This window comes from Chrysemys picta, chromosome 17 (genome assembly GCF_011386835.1).
Source record: "Chrysemys picta bellii isolate R12L10 chromosome 17, ASM1138683v2, whole genome shotgun sequence".
In the NCBI taxonomy this organism is placed as follows: Eukaryota; Metazoa; Chordata; order Testudines; family Emydidae; genus Chrysemys; species Chrysemys picta.
In genome coordinates this window covers 13,728,529-13,753,266 of record NC_088807.1, presented here as the reverse complement: position 1 = coordinate 13,753,266, position 24,738 = coordinate 13,728,529, and the positions used below count along the sequence as shown (strand labels likewise).

The 24,738-nt window shown below is 43.4% G+C and overlaps 1 protein-coding gene across 2 annotated transcripts in view; it reads left to right on the top strand.

Moving 5' to 3' along the window:
• LOC112060607 (butyrophilin-like protein 2) overlaps window positions 1-24,738 on the top strand; it is a 137,811-nt gene that overhangs the window by 33,980 nt on the left and 79,093 nt on the right. For both annotated transcript variants that reach the window (XM_065571465.1, XM_065571466.1), the window contains 5 exons: window positions 4,859-4,927; window positions 12,702-12,722; window positions 16,536-16,601; window positions 19,395-19,415; window positions 19,983-20,003. In XM_065571465.1, coding sequence (XP_065427537.1) covers window positions 4,859-4,927; window positions 12,702-12,722; window positions 16,536-16,601; window positions 19,395-19,415; window positions 19,983-20,003 — 198 coding nt within the window. The remainder of the gene's footprint in view (window positions 1-4,858; window positions 4,928-12,701; window positions 12,723-16,535; window positions 16,602-19,394; window positions 19,416-19,982; window positions 20,004-24,738) is intronic.

The following is a 24,738-nucleotide window of genomic DNA, read 5'->3' as shown; positions in this document are numbered from 1 at the left end:
AGTCCCATTAACTTTCCAGGAAACTTAGATTAGGTCTGCAATAAAGATCTACATCAGTATAACAGTGTCACACAGGGGTACTGAAAATCCACACCCCTGAGGAACGTAGTTATACTGACCTAATACCTAGTGTAGAAAGTGATATGTGGGTGTTTCTTCATTTTGCTAAAGCTCCCAGCTCCCTTAAAAGGGAGGGCTATCTCTGCCTGATTGCAGCCTGGGTTCAGAATCAAACCTGTCACTGGCAGCAGGGGAATTCCCCATCCCCTGCAGTACCTGACTCCCTGACAGTTTTGTTGTGCCACACAGGAGTCAGAGGACCCTTCAGTCCCCCCTGCTGCAGAGACAGCTCTCTGAGGGAAATGCCAACATTGTATTTCATGTAGCCTGCCCCCCTCCTCTCCCTGCCTTGTGGCTTAAGCCTCTTCCTTGCTGCTTGCTAATCGGAGTGGCTTATCTTCCCTCCTGGTATGCATTGGGTCCTGGGTTCTTCATTTCAGCGCTCTGTGCTTGGGACATACAGGTGCTGTCTCTTTGGAAAATGACTAATGCTACTTATCTATTTACAAAAAATATAACCCAGCATATTAACAACACAATACTTTGATGTCGCTTCCCCTTTCCGCGGCCCTGCCGGTACGGACTGCCGATGGGGGGAAGGGGCAGCGATGTTAAAGCGGTCCTTTGCCGTGGCAGTGCTGTGAGGATTCCCCTCCCCCGTCCCCCGTCGGCGGCCCTGCGAGTACGGACCCTATTGGCAGGGCTGCCAACAGGGGAGGCAAAAGGGGCAGGGACATTAAAGCACTGCCACAGCAGTGCTTTAATGTAGGCTGGGTATGGGCCAGTGCGGGTTCTTACCAGTACAGAGTACCAGCCCGTACCATCTCACTTTCACCCCTGCTCTAGGGAAGCAACATAAGAACAGCCATATTGTGTCAGACCAATAATCCATCCAGCCCAGTATCCTGTCTTCTGATAGTGGCCGGTGCCTGATGCATCAGAGGGAATGAACAGAACAGGGCAATTTATCTCATAGACTCATAGACTTTAAGGTCAGAAGGGACCATTATGATCATGTAGTCTGACCTCCTGCACAATGCAGGCCACAGAATCTCACCCACCCACTCCTGTGTCAAACCTGTATCTGAGCCATTGAAGTCCTCAAAGCATGGTTTAGAGACTTCAGGGTGCAGAGAATCTTCCAGCAAGCGACCTGCGCCCCATGCTGCAGAGGAAGGCAAAAAACCCCTAGGGCTTCTGCCAATCTGCCCTGGAGGAAAATTCCTTCCCGACCCCAAATATGGCGATCAGTTAAACCCTGTGCATGTGGGCAAGACTCACCAGCCAGACACCCAGGAAAGAATTCTCTGTAGTAATTCAGATCCCACCCCATCTAACATCCCATCACAAGCCATTGGGCATATTTACCCCCACTGCTCCCCTGGGAAGATTGTTCCAGAACTTCACTTCTCTGATGGTTAGAAACCTTCATCTAATTTCAAGTCTAAACTTCCTGATAGCCCGTTTATATCCATTTATTCTTGTATCCACATTGGTACTGAGCTTAAATAATTCCTCTCCCTCCCTGGTATTAATTCCTCTGATATATTTATAGAGAGCAATCATATCTCCCCTCTGCCTTCTTTTGGTTAGGCTAAACAAGCCAAGCTCTTTGAGTCTTCTTTCATAAGACAGGTTTTCCAGTCCTCAGATCACCCTAGTAGCCCTTCTCTGAACCTGTTACAGTTTGAATTCATCCTTCTTAAACATGGTAGACCAGAATTGCACACAGTATTCCAGATGAGGTTTCACCAGTGCCTTGTATAACAATACTAACACCTCCTTATCTCTACTAGAAATACCTCGCCTGATGCATCCCAAGACCGCATTAGTTTTTTTCGCGGCCATATCACATTGGTGGCTCAGAGTCCTGTGATCAACCAATACTCAGAGGTCCTTCTCCTCCTCTGTTACTTCCAACTGATGCCTCCCCAGCTTATAACAATAGTTCTTGTTATTAATCCCTAAATGCATGAGCTTGCACTTTTCAGTATTAAATTTCATCCTATTACTATTACTCCAGTTTACAAGGTCATCCAGATCTTCCTGTGTGATATTGCAGTCCTTCTCTGTATTGGCAATACCTCCCAACTTCGTGTCATCTGCAAACTTCATTAGCACATTCCCACTTTTTGTGCCAAGGTCAGTAATAAAAAGATGAAATAAGATTGGTCCCCAAACCGATCCCTGAGGAACTCCACTAGTAACCTCACTCCAGCCTAAGTGTTCACCTTTCAGTATGACCTGTTGTAGTCTTCCCTTTAATCAGTTCCTTATCCAGCTTTCAATTTTCATATTGATCCCCATCTTTTCCAATTTAGCTAATAATTCCCCATTTGGAACCGTATCAAATGCCTTACTGAAATCGAGGTAAATTAGATCCACTGCGTTTCCTTTGTCTAAAAAATCTGTTACCTTCTCAAAGAAGGAGATCAGGTTGGTTTGGCACGATCTACCTTTTGTAAAACCATGTTGTATTTTGTCCCAATTATCTGTGACCTCAATGCCCTTGACTATTTTTTCCTTCAAAAATTTTTCCAAGAACTTGCATACTACAAATGGCAAACTGACAGGCCTGTAGTTGCCCGGATCACATTTTTTCCCTTTCTTAAAGATAGGAACTATGTTAGCAATTCTCCAGTCATACGGTACAACCCCGGAGTTTACAGATTCATTACAAATTCTTGCTAATGGGCTTGCAATTTCATGTGCCAGTTCCTTTAATATTCTTGGATGAAGATTATCTGGGCCCCCTGATTTTGTCCCATTAAGCTATTCCAGTTTGGCTTCTACTTCGGATGTGGTAATATATACCTCCATATCCTCATTCCTATTTGTCATCTTACCATTATCCCTAAGCGCCTCATTAACCTCATTAAAGACTGAGGCAAAGTATTTGTTTAGATATTGGGCCATGCCTAGACTATCCTTAATCTCCATTCCATCCTCAGTGTTTAGCGGTCCCACTTCTTCTTTCTTTGTTTTCTTCTTATTTATATGGCTATAGAACCTTTTACTATTGCTTTTAATTCCCTTTGCAAAGTCCAACTCTACATGGCTTTTGGCCTTTCTAACTTTATCCCTACATGTTCTGACCTCAATAAGGTAGCTTTCCTTGCTAATCACTCCCATCTTCCATTCCTTGACATCTAACAATCCATTCCCTGACATCCAGTCCCAGCTTCTGATAGTCAGAGGCTTAGGGACACACAGAGCACTGGCTTGCATCCCTGACCACCTTGGCTAATTACCATTGAAGGAGCTATCCTCCATGAATTTATCTTATTCTTTTTTTTTTAACCCCATTATATTTTTGGCCTTTACAACATACTTTGGCAACGAGTTCACAGGTTGACTGTGCGTTCTGGGAAGCAGTAATTCCTTTTATTTGTTTTAAACCTATTGCTTATTTATTTCATGGGGTGACCCCTGTTTATTGTGTTATGTGAAGGAGTAAATAATGCTTCCTTATTTACTTTCTTCAGTGATTCATGATTTTATAGACTTCTATCATATCCCACCTTAGTCATCTCTTTTCTAAACTGAACAATCCCAGTCTTTTTAATCTCTCCTCATATGGAAGCAGTTCCATACCTCTAATCATTTTTTGTTGCCCTTCTCTCTACTTTTTCCAATTTTAATATATCTTTTTTGAGATAGGGTGACCAGAAATGTAAACAGTAGTCAAGTGTGGGAGTACCATAGATTTATATAGTGGCATTATGATATTTTCTTATTATTATCTATTCCTTGCCTAATGATTGCTAACATTCTGTTAGCTGTTTTGACTGCCACTGCACACTGGGTGGATGTTTTCTGAGAACTCTCCACAATGACACCAAGATCTCTTTCTTGAGTGGAAACAGCTAATTTAAACCCCACCATTTTGTATGTGTATTTGGGATTATGTTTTCCAATGTTCATTGCTCTTCATTTATCAACCTTGAATTTCATCTGCCAATTTGTTTCCTACTCTTCCAGCTTTGTCAGATACCTTTGTAATTGGGCTATTGGGTATTTTGGGACAAGCACACCCCCTCTCTTTTGTGCAGACCTGAGCCTGTTGGCCAGCTCTAAGAAAGGCTGTGAGATCAGGCCCTCTGGCAGGATAGATAGGGAGACACCTATTTTGTGAATACCACTTTGTGGCCACTGGGGGTTACACGTGAGTGAGAGCTCCAAGCTGCTCATTAGCTGTGGAGCTGCATCGGGATTTAGCTGGTTTTGTGCCTGCTGACCAGAGAAATATAGACACCATGTGGACTTTGGTCACCTATGGGATTAGTTGGTAGATGAGATTTGGGTTTGAGAATGTCAGTGATGCTTCAGTGCTGGATTTAGGCACCTAAAGAGGCACTGAGATGGCTACGTTCTTCTGTGAATCTGGTGTCAAGTGACTGATTCAGAATCCAGTGAAGTGAATGGAAAGTCTCCCATTGACTTCAGTGAATTTGGATCTGATCCTAGGCCTGCACTGATTTTATATCACAATCACATGTATGAGGGAGGTTTCTTCTTTTTTCCTTGAGGACTCTCTCTTCTGGGACAGAATCACATGTGCAAACCCTTGTGTCTGTTTCATAGGACAAAACCCAGGCGAAAATGAGAACTTTACAATCACACATTTGAAGGTATATCAGGTTGTGCTCTTGCCAGAGAATTATAATTATGTAATCAAGGGCCCACTTCTTCTCCCAATGAAATCAATTAAAAGATTTACATGAGAAGGAGCAGGATTAGGCTCCTCATCAGATCATACAGTGAATATAATGAAAAGTGTTTGTGTTTTTGCGAATAGGGGCCGCTAACAGGGAGTTTCAAGAGGGATTTCTCCAGGTGAAGGAGGAGCAAATACAGGATCCTTGTGGTAAGTGGCTGTCAGTAGTGTGTGTTTGTGTGTGTGTGGGGGGGTTACTTGCTGTAAGCTGAGCTTGTGTTTGTCTGTTTGTTTGTTTGTTTGTTTGAAGGACCGTGTGCTGTGGCCAGCAGTTGGAACCTGTGAGCTTCTAACCAAGATTTGAAATCTAGAAGCCTCTGTTCCTTGGCTGAGCCTTAGTCAGAGGGTGGGAAAATCAGGAAGGCGATGGCTTTATAAAGCAGTGAGCAAGTGACCAGGGAGTTTTGCAAATAGGGGCCACTAACAGGAAGTTTTGAGAGGGAGTTTGGAAGGGGGCGAGGCACAATTGCAATTATTTAAAACCTTTAACTTAAACTATAATCAAACTTTGTGATTTAAACAATAACCCTATCATTAACCTAGGTATGTAGGAGAGAATGCAAACAGAAGCCCAGCAGCAGATTGGGGCTATCCAGTTTATTGTGCCAAGTGCAGCATGTATGATTACCTGCCCTGTGGGCAGGTGGCATATGTGAGCATTCAGAGACCAAGTGCGGGCTTTGGAGGCTAGGGCGGAGGAACTGGAGGAGCTAAAGGAGGCAGAGAGGTATGTTGATGAGGCTTTCTGGGACACTGTAGATTTTTCCCACCTCCGGTCGGACAGCCCCTGCGTTGTTAAGGAGGATGAAAGGCTCAGGGAAGGAGAGCAGTCAACAGGAGCAGAGGGAAACTTTCCCATATTTGGGACCCTCCTTCCTGATGATGTTGGGGTATCTTCTCACACTGAGGTTACCTCTCTGGGGGAGGGAACTCCAGTCATTAGGAAAAGGCTGGTGTTAGTAATAGGAGATTCAAGCATTAGAAGCATAGATAGCTGGGTTTGTGATCACTGGGAGAATTGTATGGTGACTTGCCTGCCTGGTGCAAAGTTTGTGGATCTCTTGAGGCATCTAGATAGACTTATGTGTAGTGCTGGAGTGGAGCTCGTGGTCGTGGTACATGTAGGAGAGACATCCTGGAGGACAAATTTAGGCTGCCAGGAAAGAGACTGGAATCCAAGACCTCTATGGTGGCATTCTCAGAAATGCTTCCAGTTCCACGTGCAGGGCCAGGTAGGCAGGCAGAGCTTCAGAGTCTCAATGCGTGGATGAGACGATGGTGTAGAGAGGAGGGGTTTAGATTTATTAGGAACTGAGGAAACTTTTGGAATAGGGGGAGTGTATACAGGAAGGATGGGCTCCACCTAAACCAAAGTGGATCCAGACTGCTGGCACTTAACAGAGCAGTTTTTAAGAGATGGGGGAAAGCTGACTGCTGCAGCGGAGCACGTGGATCAGATAGAGACTTCTCTTAGAGGAAAGTCTATTGATAGAGATTCTCTAGGTTCTAGTCAGGAGGAGAGGATGGAAGAGGATAAAGTATGGGCTACATCAGACAAGAAACATTCACATAAAAATAATCTGACACATTAGAAAAGGGCAGACAAATAAACAGTGACAAGTTTTAAAGTGCTTGTACACAAATGCTAGAAGTCTGAATAATAAGATGGGTGAACTAGAGTGCCTCGTGTTAAAGGAGGATATTGTTATAATAGGTATCACAGAAACCTGGTGGAGTGGGATCAATCAATGGAACACAATCATTCCGGGGTAAAAAATATATCGGAAGGACAGAACAGGTCGTGCGGGGTGGGGGAGTGGCACTATATATGAAAGAAAATGTAGTATCAAATGAAGTGAAAATGTTAAATGAATCCACATGTTCCATAGAATCTCTATGGATAGTAATTTCATGCTCTAATAAGAATATAACAATAGGGATCTATTATCAGCCACCTGACCAGGACAGTGATAGTGATGATGAAATGCTAGGGGAGATTAGAGAGGCTATCAAAATAGAGAACTCAATAATAGTGGGGGATTTCAATTATCCCTATATTGACTGGGAACATGTCACCTCAGGACAAAATGCAGAGACAAAATTTCTCGATACTTTAAATGACTGCTTCTTGGAGCAGCTGGTACAGGAACCCACAAGGGGAGAGGCAATTCTTGATTTAGTCCTGACTGGAGCGCAGAATCTGGTCCAAGAGGTAACTATAACAGGACCACTTGGAAATAGTGACCATAATATAATAACATTTAACATTCCTATGGTGGGAAGAATACCTCAACAGCCCAACACTGTGACATTTAATTTCAGAAAGGGGAACTATGCAAAAATGAGGAGGTTAGTTAAACAGAAATTAAAAGGTACAGTGACTAGAGGGAAATCCCTGCAAGCTGCTGGACACTTTTCAAAGACACCATAATAGAGGCCCAACTTAAATGTACACCCCAAATTAAAAAACACAGTAAAATAACTAAAAAAGAGCCACCATGGCTTAACAACCATGTAAAAGAAGCAGTGAGAGATAAAAAGGCATCTTTTAAAACGTGGAAGTCAAATGCTAAAGAGGTAAATAGAAAGGAGCATAAACACTGCCAAATTAAGTGTAAAAATGTAATAAGAAATGCCAAAAAGGGAGTTTGAAGAACGGCTAGCTAAAAACTCAAAAGGTAATAACAAAATGTGTTTTAAGTACATCACAAGCAGGAAGCCTGCTAAACAACCAGTGGGGCGCCTGGACAATCGAGATACAAAAGGAGCTCTTAAAGATGATATAGTCATTGCGAAGAAACTAAATGAATACTTTGCTTCAGTCTTCATGGCTGAGGATGTTAGGGAGATTCCCAAACCTGAGCCGTCCTTTGTAGGTGACAAATCTGAGGAATTGTCACAGATTGAAGTGTCACTAGAGGAGGTTTTGGAATTAATTGATAAACTTAACACCAGGACCAGATGGCATTCACCCAAGAGTTTTGAAAGAACTCAAATGTGAAATTGAGGAACTATTAACTATGGTTTGTAACCTGTCCTTTAAATCGGCTTCTGTACCCAATGACTGGAAGATAGCTAATGTAAAGCCAATATTTAAAAAGGGCTCTAGAAGTGATCCCAGCAATTACAGACTGGTAAGTCTAACGTCTGTCAAGGCTGCTTCCCCACTCTGAACTTTAGGGTACAAATGTGGGGGCCTGCATGAAACTTCTAAGCTTAACTACCAGCTTATCTGGTCCGCTGCCACCACTCCCAAAGTGCTAATTCCCTTCCCTGGGTAGCCTTGAGATACTCTTCACCAATTCCCTGGTGAATACAGATCCAAACCCCTTGGATCTTAAAACAAGGAGAAATTAACCATCCCCCCTCCTTTCTCCCACCAACTCCTGGTGGATCAAGATCCAACCCCCTTGGATCTAAAAACAAGGAAAAATCAATCAGGTATTACGAAAAAGGCTTTTAATTAAAGAAAAGAAACGTAAAAGAAAACCCTCTGGGAGAGATTAGCATACCAGCTACTCTCACAGACAACAGATTCCAAACACTGAGGATGTTCCCATGGGCAAAACCTTAGTTACACAAAAAAAGATACTCAAATACCCAATTTGACTATTCCTCTAATTGCACAAGATAGGTTACAAAGAAATAAACATAAACCTATTTATTTCCTTCAATAATACTCACTACTTAATAAGAGGCTGAATTCTGGAGCTTTCCTACTCCAGTCCAAAGTGAAACTTCACAGACAAAGGGGACTTTCCTCCTTCCTTTGAACCATCTTGTCCTACCATTGGTTCCTCTGGTCAGGTGTCAGCTAGGCTAGGTGAACTTCTTAACCCTTTACAGGTAAAAGAGGCATTAACCCTTAACTATCTGTTTATGACACGTCAGTACCGGGCAAATTAGTTGAAACAATAGTAAAGAATAAAATTGTCAGACACATAGGAGAACATAACTTGTTGGGCAAAAGTGAACATGGTTTCTGTAAAGGGAAATCATGTCTTACTAATCTATTAGAGTTCTTTGAAGGGGTCAGCAAACATGTGAACAAGGGGGATCCAGTGGACATAGTGTACTTAGATTTCCAGAAAGCCTTTGACAAGGTCCCTCACCAAAGGCTCTTACATAAATTAAGTTGTCATGGGATAAGAGGGAAGATCCTTTCATGGATTGAGAACTGGTTAAAAGACAGGGAACAAAGGGTAGGAATAAATGGTAAATTTTCAGAATGGAGAGGGGTAACTAGTGGTGTTCCCCAAGAGTCAGTCCTAGGACCAATCCTATTCAATGTATTCATAAATGATCTGGAGAAAGGGGTAAACAGTGAGGTGGCAAAGTTTGCAGGTGATACAAAACTACTCAAGATAATTAAGTCCCAGGAAGACTGCAAAGGGCTACAAAAGGAATTCTCAAAACTGGGTGACTGGGCAACAAAATGGCAGATGAAATTTAATGTTGATAAATGCAAAGTAATGCACATTGGAAAACATAATCCCAATGAGACATATAAAATGATGGAGTCTAAATTAGCTGTTATCACTCAAGAAGGAGATCTTGGAGTCATTGTGGACAGTTCTCTGAAAACATCCGTTCAATGTGCAGCAGCAGTCAAAAATGCAAACAGAATGTTGGGAATCATTAAGAAAAGGATAGATAATAGGACAGGAAATATCATCTTGCCTCTATATAAATCCATGGTACATCTATATCTTGAATACTGCAATCAGATGTGGTCGCCCCATCTCAAAAAAAGATATATTAGAACTGGAAAAGTTTCAGAAAAGGGCAACAAAAAAATTAGGTATGGAACAGCTTCCATATGAGGAGAGATTAATAAGACTGGGACTTTTCAGCTTGGAAAAGAGACAACTAAGGGGGGGATATGATTGAGGTCTATAAAATCATGACTGGTGTGGAGAAAGTAGATAAGGAAGTGCTATTTACTCTTTCTCATAACACAAGAACTAGGAGTTACCAAATGAAATAATAGGCAGCAAGTTTAAAAGAAACAAAAAGAAGTATTTCTTCACCCAACGCACAGTCAACCTCTGGAACTCCTTGCCAAAGGTCATTGTGAAGACCAAGACTATAAGAGGGTTCAAAAAACAACTAGATAAATTCATGGAGGATAGGTCCATCAATGACTATTAGCCAGGATGGGCAGGGATGGTGTCCCTAGCCTCTGTTTGCCAGAAGCTGAGAACGGGCTACAGGGGAGGGAATCACTTGATGATGATTACCTGTTCTGTTCATTCCCTCTGTGGCAGCTGGCATTGGCCACTGTCAGACGACAGGATACTGGGCTAGATGGACATTTTGTGTGACCCAGTATGGCCACTCTTATGTTCTTATGTTTTTAAGACAAATATGTGACATGTGGAGGTGTGTGTCCTTTTAGAATCATAGAATATCAGGGTTGGAAGGGACCTCAGGAGGTCATCTAGTACAACCCCCTGCTCAAAGCAGGACTAACTAAGTCATCTCAGCCAGGGCTTTCTCAAACCTGGCCTTAAAAACCTCTAAGGAAGGAGATTCCACCACCTCCCTAGGTAACCCATTCCAATGCTTCACCACCCTCCTAGTGAAATACTTTCCTAATATCCAACCTAGACATCCCCCACTGCAACTTGAGACCATTGCTTCTTGTTCTGTCATCTGCCACCACTGAGAACAGCCTAGCTCCCTCCTATTGGAACCCCCCTTCAGGTAGTTGAAGGCTGCTATCAAATACCACTCTTCTGTTCTGTAGACTAAATAATCCCAGTTCCCTCAGCCTCTCTTCATAAATCATGTGCCCCAGCCACCTAGTCATTTTTGTTGCCCTGTGCTGGACTCTCCAATTTGTTCACATCCCTTCTGTAGTGGGGGAATCAAAACTGGACACAATACTTGAGCTGTGGCCTCACCAGTTCCGAGTAGAGGGGAATAATCACTTCCCTCAATCTGCTGGCAATGCTCCTACTAATACAGCAATTTTGCAAAGCAATAGCTTGATGACAATTGTGAGTTTACTTTGATTTCTCAGATGAACAAACACAGTGGGGTTTTATCAGGGAAATGTTTAGCAGCCTGTTCTAGATTGCACCAAGCAACGTTCTGTAGGACTTAAACCACTCTAATACCCTGCCCCAAGGGGGAACCCTTCATACTGAAGTGCAAGAGCATCCCCTTGGATGGGAAATTTCTGCTGGGAACTTCAGGGGCCTTCACTGTACTTCACTGTAACCTCTCCTGATGGAGGAGGGCTCTCCCATCACACAGCAGAGTGCAGAGCATCCTGGAATCACAGCAAAGCTAAAAAGTCTGCTGGAAGCCAGGCATCATGCTCAGTGATTCTGTGCCTTTCTGAGAGAATATTGTCCTGGCCTTCCCTGCCCTTGGCACGAGGGTGCTGAGGGTGCTGTCCCCCTCCATTCCTGGAATCTCCAGGAGGAGCTGTTCACCTCTTGAGGCACAATCACACCCAGAGCTCCACAGGGCGGTGCAATTTAGCAGCCGACTCACATTTCCTAACACACAGCTAGGCCTATCACACAAACATCGTCTGTGATGGGAATAAAGAACAGGAGTACTTGTGGCACCTTAGAGACTAACAAATTTATTAGAGCATAAGCTTTTGTGGGCTACAGCCCACTTCTTCAGATGCATATAGAATGGAACATATGTTGAGGAGATATATATACACACATACATGAACAGGTGGGAGTTGTCTTACCAACTCTGAGAGGACAATTAAGTAAGTGAAAAAAAACTTTTGAAGTGATAATCAAGATAGCCCAGTACAGACAGTGTGATAAGAAGTGTGAGAATACTTACAAGGGGAGATTCAATGTTTGTAATGGCTCAGCCATTCCCAGTCCTTATTCAATCCTAAATTGATTGTATCTAGTTTGCATATCAATTCCAGCTCAGCAGTTTTTGACGTTTTTCTGTTGTAAGATAGCCACCCGCAGGTTTGTCATTGAATGACCAGACAGGTTAAAGTGTTCTCCCACTGGTTTTTGAGTATTAATAAATTAATAATTAGTAAAAACTTCAAAAACAGTCTCCAACGAGAGACTGCTGAGCTGGAATTGATATGCAAACTAGATACAATCAACTTAGGATGTTATCATTGCATGCCCTGTGGATATGGGAAGTGGAGGTTCTGTGTAGATTACTCTGGAATCATGGTATGTCATCGAGCTGAGACCTCACCTGCACTTTGCAAAGAAAGTCAGCGGGGGCAGGGGTTCAAGGGCAATTGGGCATGAGAGAAAAAACATCCACGCGCTACAGGAACTGAACATATCCACTGAAAGAAAAAGCTCTGCATGGGAAATGTGGCAGGACCGAGTTGCTAGTTCTCTGCCTGACCTTATAGTAACTGAGGCATTGCGGACACTCCACCCTGTGTCTCAGGGATGGAGAGAGAATTGTCCTCCCCAAAGAGCTTCCCCCAAAATGGAAACCCACATCCTGTGCAGAGCACCCAATGTAGGCTCTTTGACAGTCCCCCTGCAAAAGAAGTACTGATAATCACACAGGAATGTTTGCTAGAGCAGGAAATAGAACCTAGATATTCTGTCTTCCAGTCCGGTTTATTCACTATGAGAGCAAGGTATTGGCAGAAACTTTCCATGGGAATGTGTCTATTTCAGGGGGGGAAAGCTTCCTGGATGAAAAAAAGAACAAGAAAGAAGCAAAAGCATCTCAGTAGAGCCAATTTGAAGAAAAATTGATTAAAGCAAGAATATAATCTTCTCTATCTACTACGTAGTCGGATAGGAATGGGGCTAGGCCACGGATTGAAAAGATAGCTCACTACTCATGGCCAATATTTATGCTAATCAACAAAGAAAGGACCTCATTCACTCTCTTCAATTCATAAATCAATGGACCTACACTGACTTGTTTTCTTCTCCTCCCCATTTTTCTTTTGCAGAGGAACCCCAGGAGCAAATGGGTGAGTTTGCCTACTTTACTCAATACTTACAGTCCACTGACCAAATTTCGTGTGCCCTGTATGGGTTCCAACAACTTCAACTGCAGAAGGGATGCTATCATTGCATGCCCTGTGCATCTGGGAAGTGGAGGGTCTATGCAGATTACTGTGAAATGGTGATACGTCATCGAGCTGAGACCTCACCAGCACTTTGCAAAGAAAGTCAACGGGACAGGGGTTCAAGGACAGTTGGGCATGTGAGAAAAAGCATCCAGTGCTACAGGAACTGAAAATATCCATTGAATGAAAAAGCTCAGAATGGGGAAGTGTGGCATGACCGAGTTGCTAGTGCTGTGCCTGACCTTGTAGTAGCTGAGGCCATGCGGACACTCCACCCTGTGCCTCAGGGATGGAGGGAGAAATGTCTTTCCCAAAAGAGCTTCCCCCAAACTGGGAACCAACATCCTTTTCAGAGCACACTGTGTAATCTCTTTGACAATCCCCCTGCAAAGGAAGTGCTAATAGTCATACAGGAATGTTTGCTAGAGCAAGAAATAGAACCTAGATATTCTGCCTTCCGGTCCAGTATATTGACTATGAGAGGAAGGTGTTTGCAGAAACTTTCCATGGGAATGTGTCTATTTCAGGTGGAAAAAAAAACGTTCTGGATGAAAAAAAGAACAAGAAAGAAGTAAAAGCATCTCAGTAGAGTCAAAAGTTTCTATTTCCTCTGAATTGAAAAGGAATATTCTGATTTTTCACTTCAAAATGAAGGAGACATTGTTAAGGTTCGATTCAGTTATCCAATCATGCAGGGGTAGTGTAAGCACAAGCACCAACTTTAGAATTTCCTCAGGGGTGCTTGACCACCTCTCTGCCCCAGGCCCTGCCCCTACTATACCCCTTCACTCAGGTCCCCACCCCTGCCCGACCTGTTCCCACTCCCACTCTTCCTCTTCCTGCCCCATTCCACCCCTCTTCCAAGAGCACCCTGCCCTCATTCCGCTTCTTCTCTCCCGGCTCCTCGCCCCAGCACCTCCCTCTTTCTGCAGAAGAGTTCATCAGCGGCAGGCAGCAGGCATTGTGGTGGGGGGAGGAGCTGATTTGCGGGGTCTGCTGGGGAGTGCAATGTCTGTCTCAGCAAAGCTGTACCCCTTTCACTGGAGCTCACTCAAACCCTTCAGTAGGAAAGTGTTCGTTGTTTAGCAATGAGCTCTAGCTTCCATGACACGTGCTTGGGCTTTGTATACAAGGACGCTCTTTTCCAGAGCAGTTTCCTGGCCTCCCTTGTCTCTGGCAGCAGGGTGCTAAGAGTGCTTTGTCTCTCCGTGCCTGGGATCTCAAGGAGGAACTGTTCATCACTTAAATCACAATCCCCACTGAAGGTCTCCTCTGGGCAGTGTGGTTCTGCAACTCACTCCCCTTCCCCAGTACAGGTCTGGGCCTATCACGCAGAAATGTTCGATAGTGGAAATTGGTGCAATGTCTTCAATAAAAACTTTTCAGAAAAGAGCCTTCACCAGCTATTCGGCCTATGAGGCTAATCATCCCCCCTGTTTAAAAGATTAGAAGAGAGATTAGAGCTCAAACTTTTTTGAACAATTTTGGCAAGAACCTTCATAGTCACTACTAAATAGAAAAAAAAAGCTCAATAGGATACAATTCAACTCTCCTAATACAGGCATCAGTTATTAAAATGTCATGATACTGTTTATGTAATGAAATATGTTCCATTTTCTATTTCCATGTGCAGTCCTTTTCATATGTACATTTTCTTTCATACAATATTTGTTTTCTGGAGAGTTACAATTCTAGAGGATACTGAACAGCAATGGGGTGTACATTTAAAAATGCCAGAATAGAAAAGCATAGATCTCCTCAGATCTAGCAAATATTCAGAGATGCTCTTGTGAAGCCAGGAAAAAGGGATCATGAAAGGCAGGAGAACGCAGAGAAGTTTAAAAATAAATTCTTCCCCTTTCCACTCTACAAGATTTGTGTGTATTGACCAGACTACATATAAGAGAAATAAGACACAGACTTACATATTGTCTTTTTTAAGTTTTCTGAAAATGAAACAAATGTTCAGTGATAATGACAAAAACTTTCATTGTGTAAGGGCCAGGCAGGAATGTAGCTACCTGTTAAAGGTTAAAGATGTGCGGTATTGTCCTGTCTGTGCAATCAGAGGGGGTAGGAAGGGGAGCAATGTGCATCATCCCCACTTCCCACACCCCAGTCCCTCCAGCATTTGCAGTTGTATGGATCCTAGAACCAGATAAGGGGCTTTGTGACATCTGGGTGAAGGGCGACATCACAGTAGTCAACTGAACCCTCCTCTTTTGTGGGGGAGAATAACTTTGGGCTTGGCTACACTGGCGCTTTACAGCACTGCAAATTTCTCGCTCAGGAATGTGAAGAAACACCCCCCCTGAATGCAACAAGTTACAGCACTGTAAAGTGCCTGTGTAAACAGTGCTCCAGCACTGGGAGCCGGACTCCCAGTGCTGTAAGCTAATCCCCTTATGGAGGTGGAGTACCTGCAGCGCTGGGAGAGCTCTTTCACAGCACTAGCGCGCAACCACACTCACACTTCAAAGTGCTGCCATGGGAGTGCTCCCGCAGCGGCGCTTTGAAGTTTCGAGTGCAGCCACGGCCTTAGTGTGGAGGGGTTTAGTGTGGCTGAGGCTCACTGAAGCATATAAGAGACACTCATCAAGAAGAGGAGATCACCAACATGGCTCATATTTATTCTATTCTAACCCTTCTGCCAGGTGGAGCCGGCAGCAACCAGGGCTGGGTTCAATATCTAGGGGTTCCTTTTCAACAATACAACACAAAACTGGCTTGAGCCCCCACCCAGTAACCTGGGAAAATGACACCCCAGGGTGCCCCTGAGAGGCAATACTTCCCCATTCGCAAGCAGAGAGTCTGAGTGTAGGAATGAAACTTTTAATGAAAAGAGGGAAGTGACCTAACATTAATTTGGAAAAATGCCACAAGCAGGTTTGATAAAGATAAAAACTGTGAGCAGGACACCCACCCCAGAGAAAAAAAGTGGCTACAGCTCACTTCTTCGGATGCACCCCAGAGTGCGTGGGGCAGAGTCTTCTACCTTCTGTTCTTGAGTTCTACAACCAAAACTTCCTTTTCTGTGCCCCTCTCTGTTCCTTCACCATACCCCACTCACAGTCATTGCCCTTGGTGAGGGCCCAAGGTTCAGAGGCGCATCTGTGTGAGTTCAGCTCCCATCTGAGGAAGAAGGCACCTTGCTTGATCCACCATCTGAGTACTTGCTCTGGCTGGCTGCCCCACCAGTCACTGGTCCTCCCCCGCTGGCCTCCCTGCCAGCCGTCGTTTCTCCCTTACTGGCCGCCCTACCAGCAGTTATTCCTCCCCCACTTGTTCCAGTCGCTGATCACCTTTTGCCACTTGCCTCTCTGCTGTGACCTCTGCAGATCAGTCTCTTGAGAGTCCACCAAACTATTAGTGATTGTCAGCTCCTAGTGACTTTTAGCTCTTAGCAGGCTGGGCAGAAAGGCTGTCCTATCAAACATGATTTAATCTCTTACTGAGTACTTAAAATAACAAAAGACTCCTACTGGAGCCTTTTTCGCTCTGTCTTTGTATGGTGGGGATGAACAGGTAAAACCAGACTGGGGACCCTTAGGGAAAGTCCACACCTCCTCGCAGGGACTTCTGTTCATATCCCATCATTGTTCATACTCCATCAAAAGTCCATCATTGTTTAGGTCCAAAACTGTAACACTTAGAAATACCTCCCATGTTTGAAGCTACATGGTGGTGATAGTAACATGTTCTATCTTTCCATAGGTGCCTTAATTTGTTTATTGCTGTGTATTGCTGTGATCATCATCCTTTTTCTTGGAAAATGCAAACGTAAGTTAACTTAATTTTCTTTTGTTTAATTTGCATAAGGTGTAAATTTTTAATAGTGAGGGTGATTAACCACTGGAACAATTTACTAAGTGGTGTCTCCAATCCTGGGCAATTTCTAAATCAAGATAGGATTTTTTTTTAAACTCTGCTCTAGGAATTATTTTGGGGCAATTCTCTGGCCTGTGTTCTAGAGATGATCAGACTAGATGAACACAATGGTCCCTTTTGGCCTTGGAATCAATGGAAAAACTGTCATATTGCATGTGAATGAGGTTAATTTTGCTTGAAAGAAACAATGGAGAAGCTGACTGACAGCAGCAGAGAGAACTCAATGCTGGTCAAATTTACTGATAGCAAAAGTACTGGATCCAAATATTTGTCAACATGAACCTCACTGAAGGTGGCTAATTTATGCTGTTCAAGATCTTTAAAATACAATTAGTGAATTTTAATATCTCCTAGCAATGAATTCCACAGGTTGACTGTGTGTTGCATGAAAAGTACTTCCTTTTGTTTGTTTGCTTGTTTTAAACCTATTGATTTAATCAAGTAACCCCTAGTTCTTGTGTTAAGCAAATGGGTACATAATATTTCCCTTTTCCCTTTTCTCTACCTCCACAGCATTCATGATTTCATAGATCTCTGTCATATTCCCCCTTTGTCATCTCTGTTCCAAGCTGAACAGTCCGAGTCTTTTAAATCTCTTCTCGAGTGGGAGCTGTTCCTTGCCCTTAATAATATTTGATGCCCTATCTGTACTTTTGCCAATTCTAACATAATTTTTTTAGATGGGGTGTCCTGAACTGCACACAGTATTCAAGTTGTGGGCCCACCATGGATTCAAATAGTGGCATTATGTTATTTTCTGTCTTATTATCTATCTTTCCAAATGGTTCCTAACATTCTGTTAGAGCTTTTACTGCTGATGCACATTGAGCGGATGCTTTCTGAAAATATCTATGCTTTTGAGAATTTTACCTGAGTGATATCTGAATAAGATTTATGGATTTGGCCTAATTTGAATTGAGAATACTCATTACTTCACAGAAGCAAGCAACTTGGGTTCAGAATCAAACCTGTCTGTCACTGGCAGCAGGGGAATTCCCCATCCCCTGCAGTCCCTGACTCCCTGCCTATTATGTTGTGTTTCACAGGAGTCAGAAGCTCCTTTAGTCCCACCTGCTGCAGAGACAGCTCTCTGAGGGAAATGCAAACATTGTATTTTATGTAGCGCTCTTCTCCCCCACCCCGTTTGGAGCTTAAGCCTCCTCTGTGCTCCTTGCCAATCAGAGTGGCTTGTCTTCCCTCGTGGCATGCATTGGGTACTGGGTTCTTTATTTCAGGAGGAAGATGATATTCAACAAATAAAAGGCCACACTCAAAAATAACAGGGAACTTTACTAGGGACAGGAAACAAAAGCTCTAGAGAAAAAACATAACAGCCATACTGTGTCAGACCAATAATCCATCCAGACCAGTACCTTGTCTTCTGACAGTGGTCAGTGCCTGATTTATCAGAGGGAATGAAAAGAATGGGAATTTCTCTAATGATCCATTTCCTGACATCCAGTCCAAGCTTCTGATAATCAGAAGCCGAGGGACACTCAGAACACTAGCTTTCATCCCTGACCATCTTGGTTAATAATTACTGAAGGGCTCTGAAGAGCACCCAGTGTGGGCTCTTTCACTATTTCCCTGCAAATTAAGTGCTAATATTGACACAGGAATGTGTGCTAGAGATGCCAACTCTTTAATTTCCTCGCACATACTTGACCACCTCTCTTCCCCAGGCCATACCCCGATTATACCCCTTCCCTCAAGGTCCCACCCTTGGCCGCTCTAACTCTGCCTCTTCCTACCCTGTTTTCCCCCTCCCAAGAGTGCCCCACCCTCGTTCCACCTCTTCCTTCCTTAGCTTCTCCCCGCCAGCGCCTCCTGCCCTCTGCAAAAGAGGTGATCAGTGGTGGGTAATAGACGCTGCAGTGGAGGGAGAACAGCTGATTGATGGTTTCTGCTGGTGAGTGCAATTTCTGTCACAGAAAAACTGTACCCCTTTCACTGGAGCTCACACAAGCCCTTCAGTAAGAAAGTGATCACTAGGCCCCAAACCAGAGGGCATGGGGATGAAGTTAACTAGGACTATAGGGGTTATATAAGTTCAGTATTTTGCTCTGTTGCTGGAATACTGAGTGCAGTTCCGGTGGCCCCAACTGAAGAAAGAAGTTGTCAAACTGGAGAGGGTTCATAGAAGACTACCAGAATGATTAAAGGATTAGATAACATGTGTTCTAGTGATAGACTCAAAGAGGTCAATCTATTTAGCTCACTAAAGAAAAGGAGTGACTTGATAACACTCTACACGTATGTAGACAGAGAACATATATGTGATAATGGGCTCTTTAGTCTTGCAAAATGGAAATTTTTTAGGCTGGAAACTGAAACTGGAAAGTCAAACTAGAAATAGTGTATAAATTTTTAAGAGTGATGGTGATTAGCCTTTCTAACAATTTACAGGGGGTTGTGGTGCATCCTCCATCACTGGAATTTTTTCTCAAATTGCTCTAATGCAAACATGAATTGTTTGGGGGAAATTCTCTGGCCTGTGTTATAGATGATGAGAGGGTTTCCTTCTGGCCTTAGACAGTATTATGTTCACTGTGTCACTTGCTCTCTCACAGCTATTTTCCAATAAGTACAGCTTTTGATATTTTAACTATTAGTTACCTTTGTCCTTGGCTATATTATTACGAAAGGTGCTATTCTTATCTTTAAATATATTTGTTTCTTTTTTAGGAGAATTGGAAAATACAATAAGTAAGTCTGTGGCCTGTTTCTTCTTTTTGATAGAGGTGATTACTTGGTTAATTTTGTAAGTAGCATATATGAGCACTTGCTGGTTCTGAGCAGTGCTGCTCATACATTGTTGAAATTTAAATAGACTCACCCACTACTTGTTTGTATTCTCCAAGAACCAAAACACCCTTGCAGAGACACAGTATGAAAGACAATGCACACGTTGAAAGGACTCTGCATTGAAATAAGCAAATGGAATTCAGCTCAGGATGTAAATGGTGTTACTGCTCCTTTCATAGCAGGTCCCATATGAGCAGAGGAGCCTAGTGTGTCAAATTCACCTTTTGCTAATTCCATGTGGCCGTGAAGGTTCTTCTTATATGTATTAATGCGAGAATATAACCTTCTCTATCTACGACGTAGCATGCCAGAAATGGGGCTAGCCCATGGATAGAATAGCTAGTTTACTACCTATGGCCAATATTTATGCTAATCAACAAAGACATGATCGGATTCACCCTCTTCAATTCATATGTCAATGGACATACACTGAGCTGTTTTCTTCTCCTCCCCATTGTTCTTTTGCAGAAAAACTCCAGGAGGAAAAGGGTGAGTTTGCCTACTTTACTCAATACTTAAAATTGACTGACCAAACTATTGGTTACAACAATTTCAGCTACAGAAGGGACTCTATCATTGCATGCCCCGTGGATCTGGGATGTGGAGGGTCTGTGTAGATTACTCTGGAATCGTGGTATGTTATCAAGCTGAGACCTAACTTTGCAAAGAAAGTCAGAGGGGGCAGGGGTTCAAGGGCAGTCGGGCATGATAGGAAAAACATCCACGCGCTACAGGAACTGAACATATCCATTCAATTAAAAAGCTCTGGCTGGGGAGTGTCGCAGGAACGAGTTGCTAGTGCTGTGCCTAACCTTGTAGTAATTGAGGCCATCCAGACACTCCACCCTTTGCCTCCGGGATGGAGGCAGAATTGTCCTCCCCAAAGAGCTTCCCCCAAACTGGGAAACAATATCCTGTGCAGAGCACACAGTGTAGGCTCTTTGACAATTTCCTTGCAAAGAAGGGCTAATATGGACACAGGAATGTGTGCTAGAGCTGGAAATAGTACCTAGATACTCTGCCTTCTGGTCCGGTGTATTCACTATGAGAGGAATGTGTTGGCAGAAACTTTCCATGGGAATGTGTCTATTTCAGGTGGAAAAAAAACTTTTTTGGATGAAAAAAGATAAAGAAGGAAGCAAAAGCATCTCTGTAGAGTCAAAAGTTTCTATTTCCTCCGTATTAAAAAGGAATATTCTGATTTTTCATCTGAAAAAAAAGAGAGATTTTTAAGGTTCGATTAAGTTATGAAATAATGTGGAAGCAGTGTAGGCACAGGTTTCAACTCTTTGATTTCCTTGCGAGTACTCGACCACCTCTCTGCCCCAGGCCCTACCTCTATTATACGCATTTCCTCAAGGCCCCACCCTTGCCAGCTGTCACTTTCCCACTTCTTGCACTGTCCTCCCCCTCCCAGCAGTGCCCCACCCGCGTTTCGCCTTTTTCTTCCTTGGCTCCTCACGGACAGTGCCTACTGCCCTCTCCAGAAGAGCTGATCAGTGGTGGGCGGCAGGCGCTGCAGTGGGCGGGTGGGGGAGTAGCTGAGTGGTAGGGCCTGCCTGTGAGTGCAATTTCTGTCTCAGAAAAAGTGTACCCCTTTCACTGGAGCTCACACAAGCCCTTCAGTGGGAAAGTGTTCACTAGACCCCTGGAGAGGGTTCATAGAAGAGCACCTGTTTGGAATAAAAAAAGAACAAGAAAGAAGCAAGAGTATCTGAGTAGAGTCAAAAGTTTCTATTTCCTCGATAATAAAAATTTTTTCACCTCAAAATAAAGGAGACATTTTTAAGATTCGATACAGTTACGAAATAATGTGGGTGCAGTGTATGCACAGGTGCCAACTTTTTAATTTCCTTGTGGGTACTTAACCACCTCTCTGTCCCAGGCCCTGCCCCTACTACACCGCTTCCCTCAAGGCCCCACCCCTGCCCCACCTCTTCCTTCCTTGGCTCCTCCCCCCCAGCACCTCCGGCCCTCTGCTGAAGAGGTGATCAGTGGCGGGAAGGAGACGCTGCGGTGGAGGGGGAGGAGCTGATTGATGGTGGCTGCTGGTGAGTCCAATTTCTGTCTCAGAAAAACTGTACCCCATTCACTAGAGCTCACACAAGCCCTTCAGTAGGAAAGTGTTTGCTAGGCCCCAAACCAGAGGGCATGGGGATGATCTTAATTAGGACTCCAGGAGTTATATTAGCTCAATATTTGGCTCTGTTGCTGGAATGTGTTTATTTCAGGTGGAAAAAAACTTGCTGGATGAAAAAGAGAAGAAAGAAGCAAACACATTTCAGTCGAGTCAAAAGTTTCTATTTCCTCTGAATTGAAAAGGAATATTCTGATTTTTCACTTCAAAAGGAAGGAGACATTGTTAAGTTTCGATTCAGTGACCCAATCATGTGGGGGTAGTGTAGGTACAGGCACCAACGTTTTGATTTCCTTGGGGATGCTGGAGAACCTTTCTGCCCCAGGCCCTACCTCTCCTAACGCCCTTCCCTTAAGGCCCCACCCTTGCCCGCTCTAACTCTGCCTCTTCCTGCCTTGTTCCCTCCTACCAACAGTGCCCCACCCTCATTCCACCTCTTCCTTCCTCAGCTCCTCCCCCCGCCAGCCCCTTCTACTCGAAAGAAGAGCTGATCAATGGTTAGCAGGAGGCGCTGCGGTGGAGGGGGAGGAGCTGATGGTGGGGCCTGCCTGTGAGTGCAATTTCTGTCTCAGAAAAAGTGTACCCCTTTCTCTGGAGCTCACACAAGCCCTTCAGTAGGAAAGTGTTCGCTAGGCCCCAAACCAGAGGGCATGGGGATGATCTTAATTAGGATTCCAGGAGTTATATTGGCTCAGTATTTGGCTCTGTTGCTGGAATACTGAGTGCAGTTCCGGTGTCCCCAACTGAAGAAAGAAGTTGTCAAACTGGAGATGGTTCTCAGAAGAGCATCCGAATGATTAAAGGATTAGATAACGTGTTATAGTGATAGACTGAAAGAGCTCAGTCTATTAAGCTCACCAAAGAAAAGGGGTGACTTGATTTCACTCTATACATATGAAGATAGAGAACATATATGTGATAATGGGCTCTTAACTCTAGCAGAGAATGGTCTAGCAAAATCCAATGGCTGGAAACTGAAACTAGGAAAGTCAGACTAGACAAAATATATACATTTTTAAGAGTGAGGGTGATTAGCAATTGTTGCCATTTACAAGGGGTTGTGGTGCATCCTCCATCACTGTAATTTTTTTCTAAAGGTACTGCTCTACTGCAAACATGAATTGTTTGGGGGAAGTTCTTTGGACCATGTTATAGATGATGAGAGTGCTTCCTTCCAGCCCCAGACACCATGATTTTTATTGCGTCACTTGCTCCCTCACAGCTATTCTCCAATAAATAGAGGTCTTGATATTTTAACTATTAGTTATCTGTCTTCTTGGCCATATTATTACAAAAGTTGCTATTGTTATCTAAAAATAGTTTTTTTTCTTTTTTAGGAGACTTGGAAAAGAGAATGAGTAAGTCTGTTGCTTTTTTTTTTTTTTTCCCGCGTGCTCTACTGCTGTGTGGGAGCCTTGTAAGATGAAAAGAAATATCATTGAGTTATTAGACCTCATCCCACTTTCCTGTTTTGACAGAGCAGGAACTGAGACATTGTTAAGATTCGATTGAGTTACGAAATAATGTGGGGTCAGTGTAGGCACAGGTGCCAACTTTTTTATTTCCTCGCGGGTACTTGACCACCTGTCTGCCCTAGTGCCTGCCCCTACTATATCCCTTCCCTCAAGGCCCCACCGTTGCCCGCTCTAACTGTGCCTCTTTCTACCCTGTTCTCCACCCTCAAGAGTTCCCCACCCTCATTCCACCTCTTCCTTCCTCATCTCCTCCCATACCAGTGCCTTCTGTCCTCTTCAGAAGAGCTGATCAGTGGTGAGCAGGAGGCACTGTGGTGGAGGGGGAGGAGCTGATTGGTGGAGCCTGCCTGTGAGTGCAAGTTTTGTCTCAGAAAAAGTGTCCCCCTTCCACTGGAGCTCACACAAGCCCTTCAGTAGGAGAGTGTTTGCTAGGCCCCAAACCAGAGGGCATGGGGATGATCTTAATGAGGACCATTGGGGTTAAACTAGCTTTGTATTTGGCTCTGTTGCTGGAATACTAAGTGCAGTTCTGGTGTCCCCAACTGAAGAAAGAAGTTGTCAAACTGGAGAGGGTTCATAGAAGAGTACCAGAATGATTAATGGCTTAGATAACATGTGTTATAGTGATAGAATGAAAGAGCTCAATCTATTTAGCTCACCAAAGAAAAGGGGTGACATGATTACACTCTAGACGTATGTAGCTAGAGAACAGATGTGTGATAATGGGCTCTTTAGTCTAGCAAAATCCAATGGCTGGAAACTGAAACTAGGAAAGTCAGACTATAAATAAGGTATAAATTTTAAGAGTGAGGATGATTAGCCTTTCTAACAATTTTCAAGGGTAGTGGTGGATCCTCCATCACTGGCCTTTTTTTCTAAAGGTACTGCTGTAATGCAAACATGAATTGTTTGGGGGACGTTCTCTGGTCTGTGTTATAGATGATGAGAGTGTTTCCTTCCGGCTTTAGACAGTATGATGTTCATCCTTTCACTTGCTCCCTCACAGTTATTCTCCAATAAATAAAGCTTTTGATATTTTAACTATTAGTTATCTTTGTTCTTGGCCACATATTACAAAAAGTGCTATTGTTATCTTTAAATATTTTTGTTTTCTTTTTGGGGAAATACAATAAGTAAGTCTGTGACCTTTTTCTTCTGTATGCTCTACTCCTCTTTTTGATAGAGCAGATTACTTGGCTAATTTTGTCAATAACATATATGAGCAATTTAGGTTCTTAGCAGTGCTGCTCATACATTGTTGAAATTGAAATAGACTCGTCCACTACTTGTTTGTATTCTCCAAGAACCATAAAACACTTGCAGAGACAAATTACAAAAGCACTTTAAACATAGAAAGGACTCTGCATTGAAATAAGCAAATGGAAGACAGCACATGACGTAAATGGTGTTCCTGCTCCTTTCGTAGTAGGACCCATATTAGCAGAGGAGACTAGTTTTCCATATTCACCTTTTGCAAATTACTTGTGGCCATGAAGCTTCTTCTTAAATTGATTAAAGCAAAAATATACTATCCTCTATCTACTATGTAGTGGGATAGGAATGGGGCTATCTCACAGTTTGAATAGCTTTTTCACTACCCCGGCCAATATTT